Source organism: Macrotis lagotis, chromosome 3, assembly GCF_037893015.1.
Source record: "Macrotis lagotis isolate mMagLag1 chromosome 3, bilby.v1.9.chrom.fasta, whole genome shotgun sequence".
Lineage (NCBI taxonomy): Eukaryota > Metazoa > Chordata > Mammalia > Peramelemorphia > Peramelidae > Macrotis > Macrotis lagotis.
Window position 1 is genome coordinate 127,157,875 of NC_133660.1, and position 27,744 is coordinate 127,185,618.

Sequence of the window (27,744 nt, forward strand, 5' to 3'; positions counted from 1 at the left end):
ACAGCTAGGTAATTATTAAGTGTCTGAGACGGGATTTGAACCCAGGTACTCCTGACTCCAGGGCCTGTGCTTTATCCACTGCACCACCTAGCTGCCCCTATTATACTCATCTTAATGAAAGATTGGAATTGTTACAAGAAGCTCTGGTAAATTTCATTAAATTCATCTTTATAAGATGAATATAGACCTTGTCATAAATTAGACTTCTTAAAATTATTAAATCGCAGATTTTTTACTTATTTTAAGTTTTCATAGTTATATATATATTTAGGTATTTGCAAGGCAAAATGGGGTTAAGTGGCTTGCCCAAAGCCACATGGCTAGGTAATTATTAAGTGTCTGAGACCAGATTTGAACCCAGGTACTCCTGACTTCAGGGCTGGTGCTTTATCCACTGGGCCACCTAGCTGCCCTCATAGTTATATTTAAAAAAAATCAAAGCATTTTCACTTCTGTCAAATTTTTGACTTTCAATTAACCTCTGAGATATTATTGTGATTTTTGGTCATATTCTTTGAGAAATTTCCTTACATTTTATCTCTGACTTTTGAAATCCTATCTATGCTTCACAACCTAGGCTAAATACCACCTATAAAAGTAGTAATGCTTTCCTTATCCCCCATTTCTCAGATAAAAATGATAAATCTTTCATCTGATCTCACAGTATATTGTCATTCTCTTGGGTATTTTTATTTGAGCATCTAGTGTAGGGAAGTAAGAGTAATGCAGATCTATGATGTAAACAGCATGTAGAATTCCTATCTTGGCAATTCCCTCCAGTGGTTTTAATTGGCAATTGGCATCTAAATTCCTTTATGGGCAGCTAGGTGGCACGGTAAATAGAATGCTGAACCTGGAGTCAGGAAGAAGACTCCCATCTTTCAGAGTTCAAATCTGGCTTCAGACACTAGCTGTATGAACATGGAAAAGTCACATAAACCTGTTTGCCTGACCCTTTCTGCTTCTCTTTTGGTGCCTCCTAAGATTCCTATGCCAGACAAAAACTCCAACTCCTTGGGATTTTATATAAATGTCAGAAATGTTCTTTAAAGAATAAAGAATGGAGTCAATTTTAATCATTCTTTGAAAAGTTACTAATTCCAAAATAAAATTTAGGTCTCCCAGATAATTATTAATTAAATATTCTCTCTGGATACTCAAGCTATTATTTCTTTTTCCAATAATCTATTAAAATAGTTGAGGTCCAGAATTTAGTTATTTGACACATATTATAAATGACATTGACTAACATTTGGGTTTCTTGAAAATTTATAGACACCCTACTGATCTCACATCATTGTCTATAAGCCTAAGTAATAGAATATGTTCACATCTTATTGGTAGAAAGAGTTGTCTCACTAAGAGTTTGCTACATCAATGAAATCACAATTCAAGGGAGAGAGAAAAATGGAAGGAAGAGGAATAGGAGAGAAGGAAATGAGATGGAGATGGGAAAGTAAAAAAGACAAGAAGTCTGAACAAATTATTCTCACTGCTATCAGAATATGCCCTTTCTTGAATTAACTTTTTTTCCTTTTCTTCATTATTTCAGATATGCCATCCAACATTCATTTAAACCTATTGAAAATTCATTTAAATGACAATATTTTAAATTTGCAAATACAGTTAGTTATCACTCAAAAATGCTTATATCAGTTGGGCTGGTATATTTACTATTTAGTATCAATGATGTTTTTTCAAATGGCTCTGTTTTGAGTCAGGTATGAATTTTTGACTACAAAAACGGGACAGAGAATTGTCCTCAAAAACATACTGTCTAATGGACTATGATAGCAAAGGTCTTAAAAAGATGCTATTATTATGATATGTTATAGTTGTGTCAGAGGCATTATGGTAGAATGCAGTCTCATGAACTGAAAACTGGATGCTGAGTTCCAGTGAGGTAACTTTTGGGTTGGTTACTATAGTCTTGAGTGAGTCATGAATCTCATTGTGGGTTAACTTTCCTGACCACTGCCTCAGTGAGAATGGCTTAAACATTTTACAGCAATGATATTCTTCTGTTTCTTCTCAATCTTACATTCCCCAGCATGTAACATATAGAGAAAGAGATAAAATAGAAATAGATAAATGATAGAATAAATAAATGAATGAAAACTTTGTAGGATAAGACTACTTTTATGTAATCACTATTATATACATTTTCACATCTGATTTCTCACAAGAACTCCATGACCGCCTATTTTTCAGATGAAGAAACTGAGATAGGTAATAGAGATATCATTATTCTTAATTTACTGGGGACTAAAGTACTTTCCCAAGAGTTACTCTGCTATTAAGTGTCAGTGGAAGGTTTTGAATCCAAATCTCTTATGACTCCAGTAGTGAGTACTTTTTTTCCTCTATCCCTCTGCATACATATGCTTTTAGTTTTTGATTTTTAAATGAAAATAATAACTTACATTTATGTGCAACTTTAAAGTTTGCAAGGAAGTTTTTAGTTATATGTCTTTTGAAAGTCACAGCTATCTGGAGAGACTGTTGCAACAGGTATTCATTCTGAAAATAATGAAAATGAGGCTCAAGGAAGTCTTGACATGACCACATCAACCAGATGGAATTTGAAATGGGTCTTGGTGATTTCAAGTCCGACACTTTTAACTATTCCATCTTGCTACTAAATTTTTTTTCCCTAACAAAACAATGGGAAAAGAGAAGGACAAAGTGCTTTTTGTTTGCTTCTTTTAGGAATAGTAACATAATCCTTTTCATCTCTGCAATGATATATAGATATTTTTACCAATTCCATGTTTAGGATGAAGAGAGAATAACTCTAGGTTCACCATAGTACTGATTCACCAAAACTTCAAAGTTTTAAGATTACCATCCTTTTTCTTGGTAGCTTCAATTACTTATTGTAAAATCTTTCTTGAATGTTCTTTACCATGGAAGTATGAGAAAGGAGATAAAGAACATCAATTCAAAGACAGCAAACTGTGTAACTATAAAAATAAATCAAGGGAGTTTATTGAGACTATCAGCAGCAAAGTAGTTTAGTCAAAATGAATTATGGTGGATTCATGTTTTCAGGATTTAAAGCTAGTAATATACAAAACCTTGCTATATGAAAAATTATGTATATAATATGTTTTGTCATTAGCAACATGGCAGCCCAGGCTTATTTTAGGTTCCTTTCTTTAACATCTCAGTCTTCCTGGCATTTGCCTTCTCATTCTTTAGGGTTTTTTTTTGTTTCCTATATTGCCATTTGACTTTTTCTGTTTTTATTTTGAATTTGCTTACCACTAAACCTGTCTGCCTTCTTTTTAGACTTTGTAACTTTTCTTATGATTTTTCTTGTAGTCAGACTAGCATGTTAGCCTGAAGCTAGTGAAAACAGAATATTTTTATGTCAACTGACAATACTGGTAACTCAGATGTTGACCAAGCCTTTGGGATTCATTGCTAGATAAGGTAGCTTGTTATACTACAAATTTGATTGGACTAGGAGACAAGAAACAGGTTCTATTCATGGTTGTACCACAAACTCACTCTATGGTCTCTATCAAAATAGTTTTATCTTTTCAATCCTCAGTTTCTCCACTGGTAAATAAGATGGGGTAGAATTAGATGTTTTCTCTGATCCTTTCCTATCCTAATTTCTTTTATTCTATGAATCAAAAACAAATTAAGTGGCTAGATAAAAAACAATCAGGAAGAATTAGATTTAGCAAGTTGTGGTATTATGTAAATAATAGTGAAATAGAAGTTAGAAGATAAACCTTAGGAATTTCATTTAATTTCTGAAAGACTCAGTTTCCATATCTAGGAAATATATGGTAATTTAAAAGATAATTTTAAAAGTCCATTTAATTTCAAAATGGTTTCAAGGTTTATTATCTATTGCATCAGATATATTATGTTCTATGATATATAACTGGAGATTGCATGACATGGTAGCTAAAGGACTAGCTTTAGAATCAGAAAACTCTAGGTTGATTTCTGGTTGGCACATATAATCTATGTCACCAAAGCAAAGTCATTTAATTCAATATATTATGTAACACCCTAGGCAATTAGTTCAATAAGCATTTATTAAGTGTTGCTGTATACTATATCAGGTCCTGTAGTGGGTATTTGGGATACTTAAATCAGTTAGTTGGTGTTGTGGATAGAGTTCCAGGCCTGAAGTTGGGAATACCTAATTCAAATCTGACCTCAGAACTGTGACCTTGATCAAGTCAATAAACACTGATTGTCTGGCATCCAGAGTCATCTCCAGTTGTCTTGATGCACATCTGGCCACTACATTGTGGAGGAGAAAATTAGGCTGATGACTTTGTACAACCCTGCCTCACTTAAACCCAATTTACTTGCAAGTCATGGCATCACTTTCATGATGTCATGGTCCTCTTCGAGAATGAAGAACAAACACAAACAAGGTAAACTCCAGTCCCTGTGCTCCAATTCTTACATTCTCATAGGGCAAGGAACATGAAATTACATTGGCACTTGCAAAAAAAAACAGAATAGATGGATATTGAAAGACTAGTGGATTAAGGAATGAAAAATCTTTGAAAGACCTTTGGTGTATGGAAGGGTTTGAGGTGAGTTTTGAAGAGAGCTAGACTTGGGAGTGGAAGAGTTGGAATACTTGGGAGCATTCTAGGCATGAAGATAGTTCAGAGTCAAGGAGATTGGAGATGGAAGGGTATATGTAAGGATTTGCAGTATGACCAGTATGGATTGACTATGGTCAGTATGGACTGATTGTGGAGTGTATGGAAGAGAGAAACATGTAAGAGGACTCCCAAAGGTAGGAAATGACCAGGTTGTAAAGAATTTACCAGACAAGGACTTTCCTGAAGGTGAGACAGGAAGGGAGAGTTGGAGGAAGAGAAAAAAGAAGGATGATGTTATGAACTATGCTTCAGGAAAGTCACATTAAAAGATAAGTGAAGGACATATTGGAGGCAAACCAACCAAATGCTATTGAAAACAAGAAGGAAAAAGGTGATGGCTATTTGAGTAAAAGAGTGGGATAGAAACAAAAGATGGGAAGATAGAAATGACAGTATTTGGCAACTAACTGAATTTTGGGGGTGAATGAGAGTGAGGAGAAGAGGATCACACACTCTGAGGCTACAAATCTGTCAGTCCCAAATATTGGGAAGTAATAGGAAAGTCTGGAAAATGGGAAGGCTTGGTGAAGAAGATTATTTCAGTATGATATAACTGAGTTTTAGGTACTTATATGGCCTCCAATTCAAGATAGTGAAAAAAGCAATATGCAATTGGAGCTCAGGAGAGAGACCAGTGGTAGATGTATAGGTTAGTAATCATCTGAACAGAGATGATATTTGACTCCACCTAAGCTTATAAGTTAACCAAGTGAGATGGTATAGGAGGGAGGGAGGGAGAGAGAGAAGAGAGAGGGGAGAGGGGAGAGAGAAGAGAGGAGATAGAGGAATAGAGCAGAAACCTGGGGGGAGGGGGATACCTAAAACTTAGTGGGCATGGCATAGCTGAAGATCCTAAAGAGAATACTGAAGAAAAAGTGGTTAGAGATAAGAACAAATGGGTAACTATGCTACATTAGTGGATAAGAGTTTTCATACTAAGAATTATGTAGATTAACAAAATCACAAGTCCAGACACATCCCCCTTCAAAAAAGATTCATAATACAGAGCTAGCTGAAGAGCTCAGAGCAATGAGGTTAAAAAAAAAAAGCTTAGCTTCTATTGCTTTCCCTAACCTTCAATTTTTTTTTATTCTCAGATTTTTAGACATTTTTACTCCCTAAAGGTCTCTATTAGTAGATGGCACTATTAAGAAAATGCAGTAGATAGTTATTGACTTAAGAAATAAACTCATCCAGTCATATAAATCATCCTATTCTGGCAAAGGTGAGGCACTCATGATCATGAGATGTTTCAGTTCCCATTCTATCTCTGACATTTATGTGATCCTGGGCATAGCCTCCTTTCCCATGCCTGGAATACTGTCTCCTCTGATGTAGATGAGTAAATTGTTGCTCTAACATAGTATTAAGAGATTTTCCTCAAGGGAGAAGGGTGGTTAAGAGACTTGTTCATGTTCACTTAGCTAGAATATACCTGACAGATAATGATATACAAGACTTGAGTCACAGAAAGGTCTTGAGTGTCCAGCACTTCTGGCTATTCTCTCTACTAGAATTACAAATATTCAGAGTTATTAGAGTCTTCCTCCCAGGTAAGGATATATCAAGTTTCTCAAATAAGTCATGTGTATCCATCTCTTCTGGCTAATTAAAATCTCTCTAATAGAGTTACATTTCTTGAGAGTTGTTAAAGTCTTTCTTTTAGGTAGGTATATTGCCAGTCTGATCTTATTTGATAACAGTTTTTTTTCCATCCTCCCCCCCCGCCCCACTTTTTAAAAATTTTACCTTTTCATGTGTCTCTTGAGCCTTCTGTTTGAAGTCCAAATTTTCTATCAAGCTCTGGTCTTTTCATCAGGAAGAGTTGGAACTCTACTGTTTCATTAAATGTCCATCTCTTAACCTGGAAGAGAAGGCTCAGCTTTGCTGGATAGTGGATTCTTGGCTGCATTCCAAGCTCCCTTGCCTTTTGGAATATTGCATTCCAGGCCCTTTGATACCATAATGTTGATGCTGCCAGGTCCTGTGTAATCCTTACTGTGCCTCCTGGGTGTTTAAATTTTTTCTTTCTGGTTGCTTGTAGGATTTTCTCTTTTATCTGATAGTTCTGGAATTTGGCTACAATATTCCTTGGTGTTTTCATTTTGGAATCCCTTTCCATAAGGGATCTATATATTTTTTCAATAACAATTTTTTCCCTCTGGTTCCATGATACAGGGCAGTTTTCCATCACTAAATCCTGTAATATTGAGCCCAGGCTTTTGTACTCTTCAGTGTTTTCAGGGAGACCAATAATTTTTAGGTTATCTTTTCTTGATCTGTTCTCAAGGCCAGAGGTTTTGCTGATGAAGTATTTAACATTTTTCTTCTATTTTTTCAACTTTTGGGATTTGATTAACAAATTCTTGTTATATCATGAAGTCATTGGTTTCCACAGATTCCATTCTTTTTTTCTTTTTTTGATTTTTTAAAAAGTGTTTAATACTATGTTTTGGTCTGCATTTAACTTCATTGTTCTTTATCTGGATATAGATATATTTTCCCTCACAAATCCTTTAGAATTGTCTTTGATTATTGTACTCTTTAGGAGAACTAAATATGTCATAGCTGATCATCACACAATATTGCTCTTAATGTGTACAGTGTTATCCTGGTTCTGCTCATTTCACTCAACATTAGTTCATGTAAGTCTTTGCAGGTTTTTCTGAAGTGCCTCCATTTATGATTTCTTTCTTTCTTTTTATTTATTTAAGGCAATGGGGTTAAGTGACTTGCCCAAGGTCACATAGCTAGGCAATTATTATGTGTCTGAGGAGGATTTGAACTCAGGTCCTCCTGACTTCAGGGCCAGTGCACTATCCACTGAGCCACCTAGCCGCCCCCTAGTGCCACCTACCCGCCCCCCTGTTCATGTTTTCTTTTGTTTTTAAATTTTATTTTTTTTATTCTCATTTTGTACAAATGTTTTTTTACATTAATAAAATATATTTGTTTAAGAGTAAATGAAATACCCCCTTTCCCCCATGAATATAGACTTGCTTGAGCAATAAAGGGGAGAGAAAAAAATTAAAATAAAAAATAGTAATAATTGTAGGTATGGCCAGGTGGCGCAATGGATGAAGCACCAGCCCTGGAGCCACAAGTACCCGAGCCTACATCCAGCCCCGTAGACCCAACAATCACCCACCTGTGTGACATGCAAGCCACCTGATCCCCACTGCCCTGCAAAAACCAAAAAAAAGAAAAAAAAAGACCAAAAATAAAATAAAATAGTAATAATAGTAGGGGTGGCTGGGTGGCAGACAGAGCATTGGCCCTTGAGCCAGGAGCACCCGGGTCCAAATCTAGCCTCAGACAACCAAAGGCTACCCTGCTGTGGCCCCAGGCAGGCAACCCAGCCCCATTTGCCCTGCACCCTCCCCCAAATAATAACAATAAATAATGTGCTTCAGTCTTTGTTCCAACACCAACTACTCTGTCATGGGTGGATCACATTCTTTATGGTAAGTCCATTGCAAAAGTTACTTCCATATTTTTCCAGCGTTGCCATTGCTGATTGCAACTCCCTCCTTTCTTATTTCTCTACTACCATGTACTATATTTTCTCTCTCCTTTCACTCTGACTCTGCTGTAGAGTAGCTGAGTGGTGCAGCAGACAGATCCCTAGTCCTGGGGCCAAGAGGCCCTGAGCCCCCATACTACCCCTTAGGCTCAGTATCCACCTGGCCCCATGGTCCTGAACAGGCCTTTCAATCCCAGCCCCTTGCAAGAAGTAAAAAAGAAAATATGTTATATCTGACAACTCTCCCCCCATGGTCCATCCTCTCCTCCTTTATTCACATCCCCACCCCTTCGCCCTGCTCCCCCCTTCTTCTTACTCCAGATGTCTATACTCCATTGAGTATATATGCTGTTTCCTCTCCTGGCCACCTCTGATGAGAGCAAAGGTTCCCTCATTCCCTCTTGCCTTTCCCCTTCCATATCATTGCAATAGCTCATTGTAATAAAGAAACATCTTATTATATGAAATATCTTGGCCTATTCGCCCTCTCCTTTTTCTTTCTCCCATTACATTTCCCTTATTTTCTATTGACTTCATTTTTACACCATATTTTATATTCGAATTCAGCTTTCTCCTGTGTTTCAACTATAAAAGCACCCTCTACCTGCTCTATTAGCTGAGAAGGTTCATATGAGTATTATCAGTGTCATTTTTCTATGCAGGAATACATGCAGTTCATCATCATTAAGTCCCTCATATTTTCCCCTTCTCCAATCTCCATGCTTCATCTGAGTCCTATATCTGAAGATCAAACCTTCTGTTCAGCTTTGGCCATTCCAAAAGGAACATTTGAAATTCCCTTGGTTAATTGAAAGTCTATCTTTTTCTCCCTGGAAGAGGACATTCAGCCTTGCTGGGTAGTTGATTCTTGGCTGCATTCTAAGCTCTTTTGCCTTCCTGTATATTATATTCCAGGCCCTATGAGCTTCCAATGTAGTTGCTGCTAAGTCCTGTGTGATTCTGACTGCAGCTCCATGATATTTGAACTGTGTCCTTCTGGCTGCTTCTAATATTTTCTCTTTGACTTGGGAGTTCTGGAACTTGGCTATAATGTTCCTAGGGGTTGGTTTTTTGGGATCTCTTTCTTGGGGGGATCGGTGGATTCTCTCCATTTCTATTTTGCCCTCTTCTTCTAGAATATCAGGGCAATTTTCCTGTAGTAATTCTTTGAAAATGATATCAAGACTCTTTTCCTGATCATGACTTTCAGGTATTCTAATAATTTTTAAATTATCTTTCCTAAGTCTGTTTTCCATATCAGTAGTTTTTTCAATGAGATATTTCACATTTTGTTCTAATTTTTCATTTTTTTGGTTTTGAAGTATTGATTCCTGATTTCTTGTAAATTCATCAATCTCCCTGAATTCTGTTCTTTGTCTGAAGGATTTGTTCTCTTCAGAGAGAGTTTTCTTATCTCTTTTTCCATCTGGCCAATTTTGCTTTTGAAAGCATTCTTCTCCTCAATAACTTTTTGAACTGTTTTATCCATTTGACCTAAGCTGGTTTTTAGCATGCTATTTTCTTCAGCCTTTTTTTTGGGATTTCCTTGACTAAGCTGCTGACTTCATTTTCCTATTTTTCCTGCATCTCTCTCATTTTTTTCCCAGTTTTTCTTCTAACTCACTCATTTGATTTTCAAAGTCTTTTTTGGGCTCTGTCATAGCCTGATCCCAGTTTCTGTTTTTCTGGGAGTCTTTAGATGGAGGAGCTTGCATTTCCTCAACTTCAGACTGAGTATATCCATCCTTCTTGAGATCACAGATAATATATTTCTCAATTGTGTTCCTCTTTTTTCTCTGCTTACTCATTTTCCCAGCCTAACCATGTTTTGGGGGTGCTTCCTGAGCTTTTGGGGCACTCCCACAAGGGTATCAGTGTGTGAGGCTCTGTTCTCCCTCCTGGTCTGTGAATGACAATATGCGCTCCTGTCTGCCACGGGCCTGAGGTGGAGGGGGCCGCTGCTGTTCTGTGTGGGGGCCTACACTAAGATCAGTATCTGAATGTGTTCAGAGCCCCAGAATCCTGTTCCAGGGGCAGAGGACAGAGCTCTGCAGTCTCTCTTCACTCCCCTCCCTCTGCTCAATGTGCTCATGCCCTGGAGGCTCCTGCTTACTGGCTCCGTCTGCTTCTGTTCCTGGATCTGGGCTGCGGAAAGACCACGCTGCTTGCTGTGTGCCCTGGGGGCTGGGCTCCATGTGCTCGCTCTGGCAGAGGTCCCCCACTGTTCCCCCACTTTGTGCCCAGTGCTTCCAAGGGTGTAGCTCAGGAGACTCCCCCGCAGCTGTGAGCTGGGGCTCCCAGTGCCCTGGGGCTGTCTCCGGGAGGCTGAAGTTCTTTCCCTCTGGAGGGCCTCCCCTCCGACCTGGGGAGCAGAGCCTTTCTGCTCTTTTCCAGGTTACCTTGAGTAGGAGAACTGCCTCTCTGGGTCCCTTTGTGGGTTCTGTCTCTCGAAAGTTTAGTTTGAGTCCTTAGCTTATGAGTTTTATCAGAGAGCACTTAAGACTAGATCCTTTCTTGTTGCCATCTTGGCTCCGCCCCAATTCCATTCTTTTTTTGGGGAAGAATTTTCTTAGTTTACCTTTTGAAACTCCTTTTCCACTTGGTATATTTTTGCAAGTTTATCCTTTGATCATTTGAGGTTTTGAGAGAATTATTGTCTTTTTGCCTTTGTCCAATTGTATTTTCCAATGATTTTTTTTCTTGTTGAAAGGTGTTAATTTTCTCTTGGGTTTCTTTTCCCAAATTTTCTAAACTCCTTCCTGATTTCTTCAAGGAAATCTTTCTGTGCTGGAGACCAAATCATATTCTCCTCTGGAGTTCTACGTCTCTCTGAATTAGGGTCTTTTCCTTATAGGAATTTTTCTATGATTCCTTCCTTTCGCTGTCCTTTCTTCATTTTCCTAAGATCTTGTTTTTGGGGGATGGGCTAGTTCACAGAGGTTTGGTATTGAGATCCCTAGAGGCTTTACTCATTCAATATAGTATCACCAGTTGTCCAGTAGGTGTGCTGAAGGCTTTTCTCACTGAGTGGCTAGTAGAGGATGTTGGAGGCTTTCTCACTGAATGTAATATGTCCTCCCAGCCAATAGGGCTTAATAGAGACTGGAACCTACCCTCCAGCCCTTCCTATAAGTCCCAGACTGTTAGACACAAGGCCATGCCTCCACTTTCTGGTTGTTTCTCAGAGCAAAGCCCCCGTGCTAATCTTAGCTTGGTCCTGCTCTTGCCCCTCCTCCACTGGCTGTGGGCACTCTGCACTTGCCACACCCCTGATCCCCGAAGACAGACCTTGAGGTCCGTGTTGTTCTTCTCTTTCTGGGTTTTGTTGATAGGACTTCCATTTAGAGTTTTGTTTCATATTGTTTTTGAAGGAAAAACCGGAGACCTTAGCACAGGATCTGACTTCTCTTCCACCATCTTGGTTGGAAGTCTCTACAAGACTTGAAACCCCACCTTCTTAACCCTAAAGCTGGCACTATGTCTGCACTACCTCTTGCTAAGCATAATATTACAAATAAATTCAAGAACTGCATCTCCCACAATTTTTCTAGTCTAAGAAAGACAATCACATTTATTCAGGTATTCCATGAAATGAAATCCTTCGTTATAACACACCTATCACTTCCATTGTGGTTTTCGAGCATTTACTGCCAAGGACTAAATTGTTCACTGGACATTGTTTCCATAGGAATTCTACCATAGCTAAGCATTACAATGCAATAACAAATTTATAGATGAGAGTTTAGAGAGTAATGATAAGGAAGATAGCAAAAACTTCTTCCTTCCTACTTTTCAAGAGGAAAATACAATCAGCTAACCCTACACCCCCTTTCAATTTCTATACCTATTCTTCCCTTCCCCTTAATCTCTTCAAAATATCAAGAATAAGTAGAATTTTCTCTCTACATAAAAAAGCATTAGGTAGTTATATTGTAATGGTTATTCTGACTGAAACCCATCTCCAGAGGCAGGATTTGGAATGAGGCAAGAAAAGGCTATGGAAACAGATGGTTTTTATAGTATCCATACTACTACTACTTTTAGAACAGAAGGACTCTAGAACTTGGCAGCATTCCCAAACTGCACTATTTACCACTGATCAGTATGATTAATTTTTTTTCTCTCCCTTACTTGCACTATCATACATAGTGCTTAAGATAATTCAGCAACAATGTCCTCCTCCTCCTCAACTTGATGCAGAGATCCTGCCCCTACTAGCTCATGTCTTCCCAATTAATAGAAATATTTTCTTTCTATCCTATCCTCTTTTCCTTCTGGGAAAAAAAAGAAAAAAGAAAACAAAACTCTTGCTACAATTGTAAATAGTTCAGCCAAACAAATATCCAAAGGATATGTGTCAGTTTGCAAACTAAGTCCTTCACCAACTTCAGGGTAGGTGAGCTGTATGTTTTATCAAGTCATTTGGAATTTTGATTGATTTTTGCATTGCTTAGAGTGCTTAATACTTTTAAAGTTGTCTATCCTTGCAATGTTGTTTTTATTGCATAAACTATCATGGTGGTTCTACTCATTTTATCCAAAAAGCTTTCTCAAGTTTCTTGGAAATCATTCCCTGCATAATTTCTTATAGCATTTCATTAAATTCAGAATATTGGTTGATCATTCCCCAGTTGATGGGTATTTTTTTTTGTTTCTAATTCTTTGGAATTATAAAAAGAGAGGGAGAAGAGAACAGATATTTATTAAGCTTCTGTTTTGTGTTAGGGACTGTACTAAGCACTTTACAAATATTATCTGTATATTATCTTTGAAATGTGATATAAGTACTTTTGGTACAAATCTTCCTGGCTTTCTTAATCCCTGATTGCTGTCCCTTTTCTTCCAGACAGAGCTCTTTGTTCATGCTTTTAAGGATCAACTGGTCAGAAGTGCCCTTTTAGCTCTCTACACTGCCCGGCCAGGCTGTGTCCTCAAGAAATCACCCAATCCCAAGGACACTGTGGAGGAAGAGGCTAAACCTGAAGGGTCCCTGCCCCCAATCCAAAGGCAAGATTCTATCCCACATCACTCGGACTATGATGAAGAAGAGTGGGTAAGGATCCTTCTCCATTCCTTGCCTTCAAATGAGTATGTACTTACAAACAGAAAAGTTCTGTAAGGATATTTCTCCCCTTCTCTCCTAAATTCATTCTTGGCAACTAAGACATAAAACAAATTGTCATAAAACAGATCAAATATATCTGTAGGAACAGAACTAAAATTGGGTGTTGTGTTCCTGACCAAGGATTTTGTGACAAATGACCAATATTATGTCATAAAAGCAAAGATACAGCAACTATAAAATACTATAAGCACTTAAATAGTAAAAATTATATCCCAAGCCCTATAAAATGGGCATAAATATACTACATTGATTATACCATGCACTATAAACTACGCACTGCTCTATAAAGAGCACATACATAGAGTGCATAAAAACAAAATTCAACTCTGTCATAAATTGGGCCTGAAATGAATATGCTGGTTATAATAAACATTAATTAAACATTTAATTAAACAATAATACTTTTTGTCTTTTTATAATTTAGGTAGACTTTTAGAGAATGATTTGCATTCCCAAAGCACTTAAGGGAAGTTTGAGCTGATAAATTTGTCCCTATCCAGAGAAATTTTTTCTGCAATGAGAAAAAGTAGATTAGTGTTCAAACTGTCCAGAGTAGCTTGAGGAGTACAATTATAACACTTTGTTCTTGATGAGGAAGACAGATTCTTCCAGTAAAAGTTAATTTTTAATATTTTTAACTTTGCTTTTCTTAACCTTTCTGTTCATTCAAAGCTATAAGTGCATCTGGTCAATAGCGAATGAAATCACTGCTCTTAGGAATTAGCAATTACTATTGCCCCTCTTTTCTATCCTTTACGATCAAAGTTAAATCCTCATAATTTGACTACAAGCCACTCTGTATTTTTTATGTAAGGGTATGCTGCCCTAAGATAATTATCCATGGTTGAGAAGTCTAAGCATAACCACATCATCCTTTTTATTCTGATAATTATACTATACCTACTAGTTAAAATTGAAATTAATAGGATAACTTTTAGCTTATAATGAATAAATTCCACATAATGACCATTTTTTCATATAACTGCCATCCATACATTCATTCATACATCAAATGTATTTTAAGCACCTGTGATGTGTGCTGGAAAGCAATGTATACTTGATGCTCTGTTGACATTCCACTAGAACATTTTGCATCTTATTAAAAAACCATGATAGTCAGTGCCCAGATCATAAGTATCCATATCTTAAAAGGAACTTTTCAACAATACTCACTAGAGCATTGCTATGACAGACATGAGACAGCATTCGGACTGACCATAGGTTGGGGCTGATGAAAAGAACACTGTTCTGGCAACTAGAGGGCAGAGACTTTGTTAAGTAGCACGTATTTACAAATGACCAAGAAATGAAAATAGATGAATGGTGAGATCTCCCTGTTCTTGCAAATATATAAGAAAGCTTTTGTCTTTGGATTAAAAAAACATTTTTGGGGGTTATGTATAAATAGTTATGGTTTTAAAAGTTTTTTATTTTAAATAATTAAAAAATTCATATGAATTCACAAATGAGTCTTTTCAAATATTAGATACAAAATTAAATCCATTTTCTTGCTAAGAATATAGCACATCAAACTCACATTTATGGGCCCTGAGTAGTAGCAGCATCTCTAAAACTTTGACTTATTTTTAGAACTTGCTCACTTGTAAAAATGTCATGTTATAAAAGGATAATTTTGCTTTAAGAGTGTTATAATATACCTATAGATGGTATAACAAAGAGAAATTAAGGATAATAAGCATAGGGGCAGTTAGGTGGCTCAGTGGATAGAGCACCAACCCTGGAATCAGGAGTACCTGAGTTCAAATCTGGTCTCAAATACTTAATAATTACCTAGCTGTGTGGCCTTGGGCAAGCCACTTAACCCCATTGCCTTGCAAAAACCTAAAAAAAAGAATAGGCATAGAGTATGTATCATACCCCAAGAATTGGAATAGAAATAAAAGAAGCTATACAGCCCATTCTAATAATCCCTTATTCTGACAATAGATCATTATATTAAATTAGGGATATGTATGGACAGTGTATGGATTGTTTATGCATTGCTTTGGGTTAGGGTGTGATATAAGAAAATATGAGAATGAACAAAAATAGTATATATTAGGAGCAGCTAGTTGGTAATAGTGGATAAAAGCACCAATCTTACAATCAGGACAATTTAAGTTCAAAACTATCCTCAGACACTTAATAGCTAGCTCCATGACCCTGGGCAAGTTCACTTAATTTTACTTGCCTTCCACAAAAGCAGGTGTATATTTAGGCTAAGAGACAAAAACAGAATTGGTACTTTCATTAAAAGATACCTAGGGATGTTTTGCTAAATGTTTAGCATTTTATCTGAGAAAAATGTATGCAAAATTAACTTTTCATTTTAATTTGAATCATTAATATTTTTCCCATCACTTTCTTAAGTCTAGACAATCAACAGAAAAATAAATCAAGCCATGGTTTGTAGAGTCTGCCAATTTTTAGGCTGTAATTGCTCACATAGAAAATTTGTCAACCAACTTTCTAGGTTCAAACATGCTCCAGCATGAGCGACAAAAATGAAATGACTTAGGACTTCAGGAAACAGAATACAAGTAAGGTGTCCATGAACTAAATAATTAAATGGTTGAATGAATGGATGGATGAATGATGTATGGATAGATGGATGGTTGTAGAAATAAGGATATTTAGAGAGATGTAGATAGAAATACATATTTTCATGTAAAGTATTTATTTGTGATTCTTTGCCATGATACACAAAAAAGTTGAGAAGCTTGACAGAGAGGAATGGTATGGTTCTGGTGATGGGGCACTTCAATTAAGTGAACATTCAATAGAGTTCTGGGTCTCTTCCTTAAGCAGTAAAGCTAATAATGTTTTGATTTACCTTAATGAACTTATTCTTCAAAATATAGAAGAAACAAATGTAACTCCTCTTCTAAACTGAATTTTCACAAATAAATGGGAGCTGTTGACTAAAATAGATAGTAGAGAAACTTAAAAAGCTTTGTCTTAGAATTCATGTTAAAAAAAAGTAATTCAAAGTATATACTAACATACGTAGCTTTTAGTGGATTTAGAGAAAGAATAAGTAGAATCCCTTCAATTTTCCTTTCCCTGGAGAAGTTGACTCAGGAGGAATAGGAATCTTTAAAAGAGAAATTATTCTAACAAAGAAACATTAGAATTATCAAAAATTAGCTATATGGATGCATAGGGAGCTCATCATTCAACTTAGATTTTCTGAAAAGCATATTGAAAAAACAGAAGAGAGGACAGGCAGTTCAGTATAAATTGAAAAGTGTCCATTAGTCCTTTGAGAAAACAGAGTGCCAACATGAATAATGGCATTGGTAAAGAAAACTAAGAATAATGAAATGTTCACACTTTTAAAGCTATTTGGCTTGGGGAAAAAAGTAACAAAAGAAATATAAAACTACTGCTTAGGATAGATATAATGGTTAACAAAGATTATAATGGATAAAATTCTGCAAAAGAGAATGATGCTTTGTATTAGAAAAGATGGCACATTATTATCATCATTGAAACTATTTTTTCCATCATATTTTCTCATTTGCAAAGCTCTATACATATAACTACTAGGGTAGGAACCAAAATTAATAGAATAGAATGACTTTAGTAGTAGATGACTTTTCTCAGTGACTTTAACAGTGCCAAGTGAATTCATCCAAAGTACCAATAGAATTGATGAATATTATTGTTGAGTTCACTGTCTTTGAAAAGCTATGGAGCATGAGAGAGGTGTCATAGAACATAAAATCAAGTGTCCCAATTTAAAAAAAATTAAAAAGGAAAAGGTGTCAACTGAAAAATAGAAATGAATATGCTTGACATGATTCCTGACAAAATTATAGATTATTAGATGGTTGGTGAATATCTATAAATTAGATTATGAGAATCTGACTTGCCACATCCACATTGTTAGAATGATAGAGAAGAATGCCCTGAATATGGATTTATAAATTTTAACAAAGCATTTGACAGTGTTTCTCATGTTATCTTTCTAGACACTGTAGAGACAAGGAGCCTAGAGAGTGGTGGAGTTATTTAATTTTGGACCAAGTTGCTTGTCTGGACCCACAATACCCTTCAGTCATGCTTGCTTTAAAATTATATTGGAAGTTCTCTATTGGAAACCTCAAATACCTCTATTTGTTCATATTTTATATTAGTAGTGAATTGGATAAAGGTAGCAATGTCATGCTTATCTTATTTTTAGAGCATAAAAATCTAAGAATAATCATTAATATTCAATGATAGTCAAGATCTAAAAACATTTTGACTGGCTAGACCACAGGGAGTCAACATAACAGGAAAAAAAAGTTAAAAAAGAAAAATATAAAGTTATGCACCCAGGTTAAAAAAAATCAGTATGGTAAGACAGGGGAGGCAGGATTAGATAGCAATACATCTTCTAAAAAATATGAGGCAAACAGAGTAAAGTGACTTGCCCAGGGTCACACAGCTAAGAAGTATCTGAAACTAGATTTCAACAGGAACAGAAAGGAACAGGAATGGAAAAGAACAGGAATGGAAAAAAATACCCTCAACAGATTAGGTAGAGAGACAGTCTGAGAATCAAAAAAATCTGAATTCAAGTCTCACCTCTAACATATATATGTGACTTGGGGTAAATTAGTTTATTCCTCAGTGTTACAGGAAACTTTTTAAGAATATCTTGCAAATATGATGTGGATTCACATTGCTAAAGGGATTTTCCTTATCTAACAGTTCCTTTACCAAATATAACTGCAGTTTTCGAATGTTATATATGACTACAGTAAGAGAATTACAGTTTCTTAGAATAAAGAGGTAATAGCCTTGTTGAACTTTTCCCTGATCTACAGGACTGGATGCAATTCTGGATTCCATGTTTTAGTAAGGACAGTGATGTGCTAAAGAGCATTGAAAGAATTGCAGCCAAGGTAATGAACAGTTGCCTTGGGAGTATGCAGTTTGAGAACTGTTAAGGAAATCAGAGATATTCAGACAAGAGAAGAGAAGACTCATAGGAAACGAGAGAGTTGCTCAATCCTTGAAGAGTTGTCACAAAGAAGAAGGATTAGTCTTGTCCTGTTTATTTCCTGGAGGGTAAAATTAGTGGCAAAGAATCAAAGGTTTGCTCCTGTCAATTAGAACTGTTGAAGAATATCATGGACTTTCTTGGGAGATAGTGATTCTGTCTCAGTGTCTCAAAAACTTTATTGTGTCCTGTTAAGGCATGTTGTGATGGAGTAAGGGCAGCAGATTCTGGTTCTAGTTTAGTTTGGGCTAAATGGCTTAAATTTCAAAGACATAGGAGAGATTATCTTCAGATATATGGCATAGCCTATTTAAGAGTCCATTTTATGAAATAGAATATCAAGTTTGGGAGACGAGATACAAAACTAGCTTGTATGTAATATAGAATGTGGGAAAGAGAATTTTATGAACTGTGACAGCGAAAAGTGTTTTAGAAACAGGTTATAGAAAGCATTAAATACCAGGTAAGGAATTTATCTTTTATACAATAGGGAGCAACTGATGCTTCTTAAATAGGGCTGACATGTTCACATTTGAATCTTAGTGAAATTATTTTGCTTGTTGGACAATAGAATGGAAAGTGGAAGAGACTTAAGAGTCTGAGACTACTTAGGAGACCTCAGCAATGGTCTAAGGCAGGAATGGGAAGGTAAATGGAAAAGGAAGATGAGGATATAAATTGAAGTTGTGGATATATGACTTGAGAGAAGGGGGAAAGATGCAAGTGGTAGAGGAAGCAGGTGAGAGAAGAGGAGTTCACATTGATCCAAATTGGAAATCTGAGTAATGTAAAGGATGGTGGCACCCTTAAGAGGAATAAGGAGGTATGAGAAGAGAAAGATTAACAGGGAAGAAAATTAGTTCATCTTGGATTCATTGAGATTGAGAATTCCACCTAGGTTTCCAAGCAGATAGCTGTTGATGTAGGACAGTTAGGTGGTAAAATAGATAGTGGAACTGAATTCAGGAAGACTCATATTACTGAGTTCAAATCTAGTTTCAGAGACTTCTCACATCCTGTTTGACCCTGGGCAAGTTTGACCCTGAGGGCAAGCCTCAGGTTCCTGATCTATAAAATGAGCTGAGGAGGAAATGGTATACCACTCCAGTATTTTTGCCGAAAAAATCCTCACATGTGATAACACAGAGTTGGTAACTGAACAACAGCAGCAAAAGTTGTTAATGTAGTATTGGAGATCTAGATAGAGGGTAGATGATTTCAAAATTATCTATGTAGAGATAATTGAATTCATGAGAAAATAAAGGATTGCCATATTTTCTGTTCCCAACTTTATTGTAAAAAGTCTCTACTTAAAGGGTTTTAATTAATAAGTTCCATATAATGTTTCATGTTTTCATATTTTATATCTTTTGACAGAAGGAATTTAAGGACAAAAAAATTCCCTCAACAGACATGATTCCAATGATCAGTTTCTGTTTCATTTTTTTCTAGTTCAAGTCATCTTTTGATATCATAAAGTGATGTATAAAATTTCAGACAATGATTATCACATCATATCTCCCAATCCCCTCCTCCACATATCTCCTGGCAAGTCAAGGCTCCTTGTGTATATTTCTGCATCTTTGAAGTTGGCAGAATATATAATCCTTCTCTTAAGATTCCTCTAATTCAAAGAAGTGTTTTAGTCTTGGCAAAAGTCAATCTAAAATTCCCCTTTTCCATCTAGTTAATATCTTATTTTGGAGGAAAAAATATCTAAGTTTCCATACTTACAACAGCTTTCAGATATAAAGAGAAAGCTCATTTCTTACAATGGCAGAAACCCTTAGAAGAGAAAATAGACTTCTAAGTGGTGTAATCACAGGTAGAAACAATGATTACATTTCATTTTCAAATGTTATTGTATAAGTTCATGCAGCCTTGGGGAAGGGAGGAAGGGAGGGAAGAAGGAAGGAAAGAATAAAAAAGGAAGAATTGGAAGGAAGGAAGGAAGGAAGAAAAAAGAATTGAAGGAATGAAAGATGGAAAAAGGAAGTAAAAAAAGGAAAGGAGGGAGGAAGGAAAAGATAGAATAGATTAAACATTTTCATAAACACTTTATATATATATATGTATATATACATATATATATATATATTATTTTGTCCATAAAACAACCCAATAAAACAGGTGCTATTATTATTCCCATATACCATTTGAGGAAACTGAGGCAGAGAGTAATTAAGTGACTTACCTGGGGTCACACAGCTAGTAATGTGTGAGATCGATTTTTAACTTACATCTTCCTGACTCCAGATCTAGACCATACTGGTGTTATATGGCCCAGGGGAAAGGGTCCAGGAATTAGAATCAATCTATCTAGATTCACATTGCAATCCTACTATTTTCCACTTTTGTGACTGTGGGTTACTCACATCCCCTTGGTCTGTCTTACTTTCCTTCTCTATAAATTGAGAGATTTAGTCTAGATGATCTTAAGCTCCCTTCTAGTCACAATCTATCAGCTGGAATTCATATTTCTTCATGGACTGGATTCAAATTTACAATATTAAGTATCTACTAAGTGTTAGCCATCATGAATAAAAGGCAAAATCAAAACAATTCTTTTCCTCAGTTACTAGGAGCAAATCATATGTGCACAGATCATAAATAAATATAAAACATGTGATAATTAAACCCAAAGTAATTTGCGTAGAGTTGGGGGAGCACTTGCAATTGGACTAACCAAGATGACATCTTCTTGGAAGTGGCACTTAAGCTAATTGAAGGGAGTTAGGGATTTTAAGAAGTGGAAATGATGAAGAGCAAAACTTCCAGGCACAAGGGGACATTCTGTTCAGAAACAGAATAAGAAGTGCTATGGCATGTGCAGGAAACAGCAAATAGAACAATTTGGTAGGAACATAGAAAGTCTAAGGGAGAATCATATAAAATAACTTTATAAACATAGCTTGGAAGGAGATTACTAAATCTTAAATGGCAAACAGGGGGACTCTGCCTTATATCCTAGAGTTTAGGTTAGTGCTGAAGCTTTGTGAGCAGTGGAGTGACATGATGAGCCTTTTGATTTGGGGATATCAGTTTGGTATCTTTGTGGATAATGGATTCAAGGAGGAGGATATTTCAGATCAATTAGGAGTTGGCAGGTCTAATACTCCAAGCCAGAAGAGACAAAGTCCTGAACAAGATGGTGTCCTTATGACTAAACAACAACAACCGTTGATGTAGTGTTATGTGCCAGACAAGCACTAAACATTTAAAAATTATTATCCCATTCAGTCCTCACAGCAGTCTTAGAAGAATCTGAGACAAACTGGGATTGTATGACTTGATGAGAAGCATGCAACAACTACAGTATCTGAGGCTGGAAGTCAGTTCAGATCTTTCTGATTCCAAGTCCAGTACACCATTTCTTGTGGTGCCAAAGATGAAAAACATGAGAGATATTGCATTAGTTAGAACAAAAGTATTGATGACCAATACTTACCTGTTTTTAAGATTTGAAAATGATTTGACCTGGGTCATTTGAAGGATGGCAAAGCCTTTGATAAAAGTTGTAAACTTTAGAAGACAAGTTGATTGGGGAAGAATGATAATGAGAAGAGAGATGAGAAATGGAGATGTAAATCTAGAAGTGGTTTCCATAGATGGGATCAATAAGAGAGAAAGAGAAAATGTCGATCTCAGAACTGAGATGAATCAACATATAGGCAATGGTACATGGACAATGGTCCTACAAAGAAGATGAAGAAAACAATTTGAACCATATGATTAAATACCAATTAGCTTGTCTTAATTTGATGTCAGAAAATGTAGATCTCAATTTGTTTTGAACAACAGTTAAAAGAGTTTTGCCAACTCTAAAGGACATCTCACTAAAACACCTTGAGAGACTGGATTCTCTTTTTTCAGATGCACTCAAAAAGAGCAACTCCTGTATTTGTGAATAGTTTGACTATTGTTAAAAATTCTTTGACCTCTATTTTATAAACTTTGCAAACCTCAAAAATGAAACATTACTGTGTCTGAGAGAATAAATTATATAGAATAAATGGTATAAAAGAAAGAGTATTGTAACCAGAACCAGGAGAAACCTTCCCCCAACTACTTGTATGATCATGGGAAAGTCATTTAATACTTCTGAATTGCAGTTTACTCATTTTTACAAAAAAGGGGATAATACCTTGTGGATTTATTGTGAGAATTACATGAGAAAATGTGTTAAAATATTATATTTATTATAATTCCTTATAAATGCGTGCTAATAAGAGTGATGATAAGCAGTTTAAAAATTAATACATTTTGATGAATTACTATTGGTACCTCAATTAAAACACAAGTTATTGCCATTCCATTGTTGATTAGAAAGAAGGATCATTACTTCTAAAATGTATTTAAAGGATGTTTTTTTTCACTCTTGATTGCAATGGGGAAAAATGATGTTTATATACATCTGGATAATAATTATCCAGTCAATATGGTGAGAGGAGAAGCCAGAGAGAGAGAGAGAAACTTCCCAAAACATGCAGTCTTTTGCTGAGTTTTAGTTATTAAATGATTGAATGCTTTAAAGGTTTATTTTCTTGAGAAATCAGAAAACAATTAAAGCCCAAAGGAATGTTTTGGGGTTTTATGACAATCTGTGCCAACCCTAGATGGCTGGCATTGGTATTCTCAGACTTTGAGTCAGTAAGGTTGACATATTGCTTTTCTTTATCTACATGAAATGGAGCAGATGCTTCAAGCAGCTGGGATTCTAAGATTAGTCTGTCCGAAATATGAAAGCGTGTCATTCCCACAAACTATTAAGTTGACCCAATTTTTGCTGCTTTGAATAATGGCTATATTTTTCACAATATAGCTGATTTATTTGGAGGATTGCTGTTCTATGGGCAAGTTCAAGACAGAGATCTTTTAAGCTCAACTCAGAAAATTGTCAAAACACAAACAATGCCCTTATTAATTGCTGACTCCTGCTCTTTACTCAAGTGAAGTTGAAAACTAGAGAAACTTTCGCAAAATCCATTTTGCATCTGTCTGTCTCAATTTAGCTCCTATCTAACCTAGCAATATATATGTATATATGCATATTACATACATATTACACACAAACATATCTATATGGATATATTGTTGTTTTTTCTTCATTCTCAAAGAAGACAACAATGTATCCATATAGATATGTTTGTGTGTAATATGTATGTAATGTGTGGAGGAGATGATGCCATAACAAGCACATGAATAATTGGATTTGAGTGAGGGGGTGCTGTGCTAAGTCACCTCTTTTTCCTCCGGAACTATAGGGATCTAGTGGCCAGATATGAATCAGCACAACTGCAATTGAACCTGAATGTGAAGAAATCAGGGCTAAGCGACTTGTCCAGTTTCACATAGCCTATATATAGATATATAGATGTATGTGTACATATATATATATATATATATATATATATACATACATATATATATATATATATATATATATATATATATATATATGAGAGAGAAAGAGAGAGACTGACTGCTAGTATAGGACTAATCTTTAGCCCTTCCTAAGGAAGGTAAGAATTAATTACTTCATTAACATAAAATTACATCAAGTCCAATAATTAGAAAATATAAACTACATTAAACCTTAGTTTTAGTAAATGTTAGATTATGAAGAAACTAATATTTATATGATATTAATAGTACATGATTAATAGCTATGATTATATAAAACATATTTATAAATTTCTATGCATAAAAAAGAATTGCTAAAAGTAGCATTTCAAGGCTTGGAAACTGCTTTGTGCTTATTTTCTAAATTTACTCATTATAATAATCCTGTGATATAGTAAATGGAAATATTATTATCCATGACTATAAATCAGGAAACATGTTCACTGAAGTGCAGTAAATTGTTCCCAGCTTCATAGTTAGTAAACATTCTCAGTGGGATTTGAATCTAGATTGCACTGAGAGCTCTGCTCTCTAACCATTACCCTACACTGTCTTTCATACTTGAGACATGCTTCATGTAAATACTTCCTCTTAATCTTTGATTATTAGAGAGACTTCTCTTGGAAAATGATTTATTTAAGTGGGGGAAACAAGTCTATTTTAACAGTTTAAACTGTTCCTTTTGCACTACCTGTTTTCTAATGTCTAGAATGGCTACTAATACTCCTATCAGTTATTGATAGTGCTATTTACAATACTATAATTGGAATGGTTGGCATAGATAGGAGAAAACAATTCCTAACAGTTAAGAAAAAACAGGCTTAGGCAGATCTATAAGCAGTCTTTGGTGATCTTTATTCCTCTTATCAGTTCCTTAGCAGTATTTTTGACTATCTCTCTAAGGGGGGGGGATACCCCCCCCAAAACAAAGGAAAACCAAAAAAAAAACGCCTTGTGCCATGAATAATGTAAAAGTATCCTTTCACAGGGCTAGTCAGGATAGATTGTGCTCTACTCTTTCTTTGCCTGGAAAATAGACCTCTTCTTTCTGGTTAGAAGAAAATAAATCATTCTTGTTTCTAGGGAGAATGAACTCTTTTGTAGGACAGTAAGATGTGAATTATCTCCTGAAGAGAAGCAGAATGTACCTAGTAGTCTAAAAGAGCATCCTGCCCTTTAAAAAATGGACACTTCCTGTCTCATTTCATTAGTGCCTAGATACATGGTTGCAGGGAGTGGGGGGAGGCAGTTGTAGAAGAGAGATACTTTTTGGTTGCTATCTTAAATTATAAAATAGCATTGTTGATGGTGACGATTATGATGATGATGATGATGATGATGATGATGATGATGATACTGCCACTTACATAGCTCTTAAAGAATTTCAGAATATGTTTCAATCCTGTAAGTTACGGGCTATTTTAATTTCATTTTTCCCATAAGGAAATTGAGACTGAAAAAAGTTAAAGGACTTTTGTCGTTCTCAGAGCTACTAAGGTTCTGGATCAATATTTGAATTCATACCTTAAAAAGTCAACTCACAGCCAGAGCGCTTGACTATTTGGTCAAAATTTTTGGGAAATAAACTTTAGCTCAATTCCAGGGAGAATGTTTATAATAATTAGAGCTGTTATAAAAAGGTATGTTCAAGTAGCAGCCCTTCCTTTAACTTCTGAGAGTGCTCTGAATAGGCTGACACTTTCCCCCAATCCAGGGTTTTGACTCCATAATATTCCACTCTCCATGATTTCACAAAGGGATTGGCTGGGAGTCTAGACTATTGGAATTCTCAGAGGTCATTTCAAACTCAAAGATCCTAAGTTCAAGTATAAAGACTGTCATATATCATATAGTTCAATCTCCATTTTCATAAGTGGTAAAAATATATGTTGTCTTGGGCTACTTTGAGACAGTGGAAGAAGTACTAAAAAGAAACAGAAGACTTGAGATGAGCCGTGCTGCATTTAGCAAGTCATTCTTTCTGCTGGACTCCGTTTTTGTATTTAAAAATTGGCTTTCTGAAATTCCTTGACACGCTTTTATAAAGTTTAACTCACACTATTAACATAGTTTCTCTTTTTTCCTAGGTATAGACAAAAAAACTCCTACAAAAAACCCACAGTGAATCAACAAAACAATAAATTGACCTAATTTGAAGTTTGTCTATTTACAGGGTTATAAATATTCATCCTGAAAGCTTAACAATTTGCTGTAAGATATGAATAGGCTCCCACATTGCACTATATTGACTACACTTTTCTCATATTATTGGGAAAATCAACTAATAAGATGCATGTAACCCTATATAAAATGGTAACTGTTGTTATAACGGATAAAGTATGAAATGTAAGCATAGCAAAGTGGTTGGGGATGACTTGGAGGAAGTAAGGAGTTATTTAAGAAATAACGATCTGCCTTCATCTGGTCCCTGACATATTTTGATTATGTGACTCTTGCTAAGTCATATGCCTCCCAGTCTTCCCACCTTCCATTCCCCCAGGAAACTTTCTCAGACTCAGAGTTTTAGAGTAGGTGCTGCTTTGATAAAAGAAGATTTCTTGGTTCCCTATAATCAATGCAAAGTTCTCTCAAAAATAAAATCTTGAAAATATATTAACTGCTATGAAAATAAAGATACTCCTTGGGGCGGCTAGGTGGCATAGTGGATAAAGCACTGGCCTTGGAGTCAGGAGTACCTGGGTTCAAATCTGGTCTCAGACACTTAATAATTACCTAGCTGTGTGGCCTTGGGCAAGCCACTTAACCCCATTTGCCTTGCAAAAACCTAGAAAAAAAGATACTCCTTGAAAGAAGATTCCTTAGTAGCCCCTTTTTTCATTATAAAAAGATGGATAGAGTAGGGATATTTTACAAATTTCCTCCAGAAAGCCAAAACGGCCTTCATAAACATTACATTAATTCTCATTTCTTATAAATATAATGAACAGAATTATTGATTCATTTCCCTTCTTTCTTTCCCCTCCTCTTTTCAAGAACATAATTTACTCCCCAGTCTATTTCTGATTTGTATTCTTTAGCATGTTTGGGACTCTAGATACTCTCTGTGATTTTTAGATCCAAATCCGAATTCTTAACTCTTTTCCTTTTCATTTAACCAGATGTCCAGGAGCAGAGGATTGACTCTTTTCAGTATATCAGAATTGCTCTGATGCAGTCTTAAAAAGAGGCACTGGTACATCCTATCTGAGCCAGAAACAACATTTTACTCATGTCTTCCCTTACCACCCAGTTTCCCCCAATTGTATCTATATGTCTTTGGCACTGAATAGTCTTCTTGTTGACCCTGTTCATAATACATAAAATTTTACAGCTATTCTTTCCCATAGATCACTGAAATTAGAGCAGTGTCATATTAGGTCTTTGCTAGAAGAAGCCCATTTTTTTTAAAAGGGCATTCTATAGGTGTGGAGGAATAAGCATTTATGCATGCCTGCAATCACCTGCCCCATTATGATTTATGGTACTTACACTGAATACAAAGGTCCATCACACCTCTGCTCCCACTCTCCAAAGAGAACACATGTGAATAAAAGTACAGCTAAGCTTGTTTGTGCACATGATTCCTTTATCTGCTCTAAGATCCTTTAATGTCCATGAAGCATTTGCGCACTTCTTTCTAGCAGACCTAGACTCAGAATGTTAGATTGACATTAGCATTCCATAAAAGAGGATTAAGCAAAAGGTCATAATTGTCCATTAAAATGTACAACTATCTTGTGAAAGAGCAGAAACTCAAAACGAGACCTATATAATCAGAAAAACTCTGAATCCAACCAAGGTCTACATTTGCTGCTGACTGATCAGCATATTTCCACCTTCATTTATCTGCTACATTTGAGAGTCATTTCCCACCTGAAACCAGAATTTGTTAAAAGGAGATTATTTTTCTTACTGAGGGAGATTATTTTTCTTACTGATGGCTTTTCCCTGTAGTCACTACGCAGGACATCACCTCTGCTTCATGCTTTCTTGCCTTATTCATTGCCATGCTGACTATCACCATATGATAAGATGCTTTTTATTTTTTAATGACAAAGGT

The 27,744-nt window shown here is 35.9% G+C and overlaps 1 protein-coding gene across 14 annotated transcripts in view; it reads left to right on the plus strand.

Annotated features, from left to right (window-relative positions):
• INPP4B (inositol polyphosphate-4-phosphatase type II B) overlaps positions 1 to 27,744 on the plus strand; it is a 981,822-nt gene that overhangs the window by 553,425 nt on the left and 400,653 nt on the right. For all 14 annotated transcript variants that reach the window (XR_012477007.1, XM_074229241.1, XM_074229248.1 and 11 more), the window contains one exon: positions 13,013 to 13,219. Coding sequence is in view for 13 of the 14 variants with exons in the window: in XM_074229241.1 (XP_074085342.1) it covers positions 13,013 to 13,219 (207 nt within the window). In the remaining variant the exon portion in view is untranslated. The remainder of the gene's footprint in view (positions 1 to 13,012; positions 13,220 to 27,744) is intronic.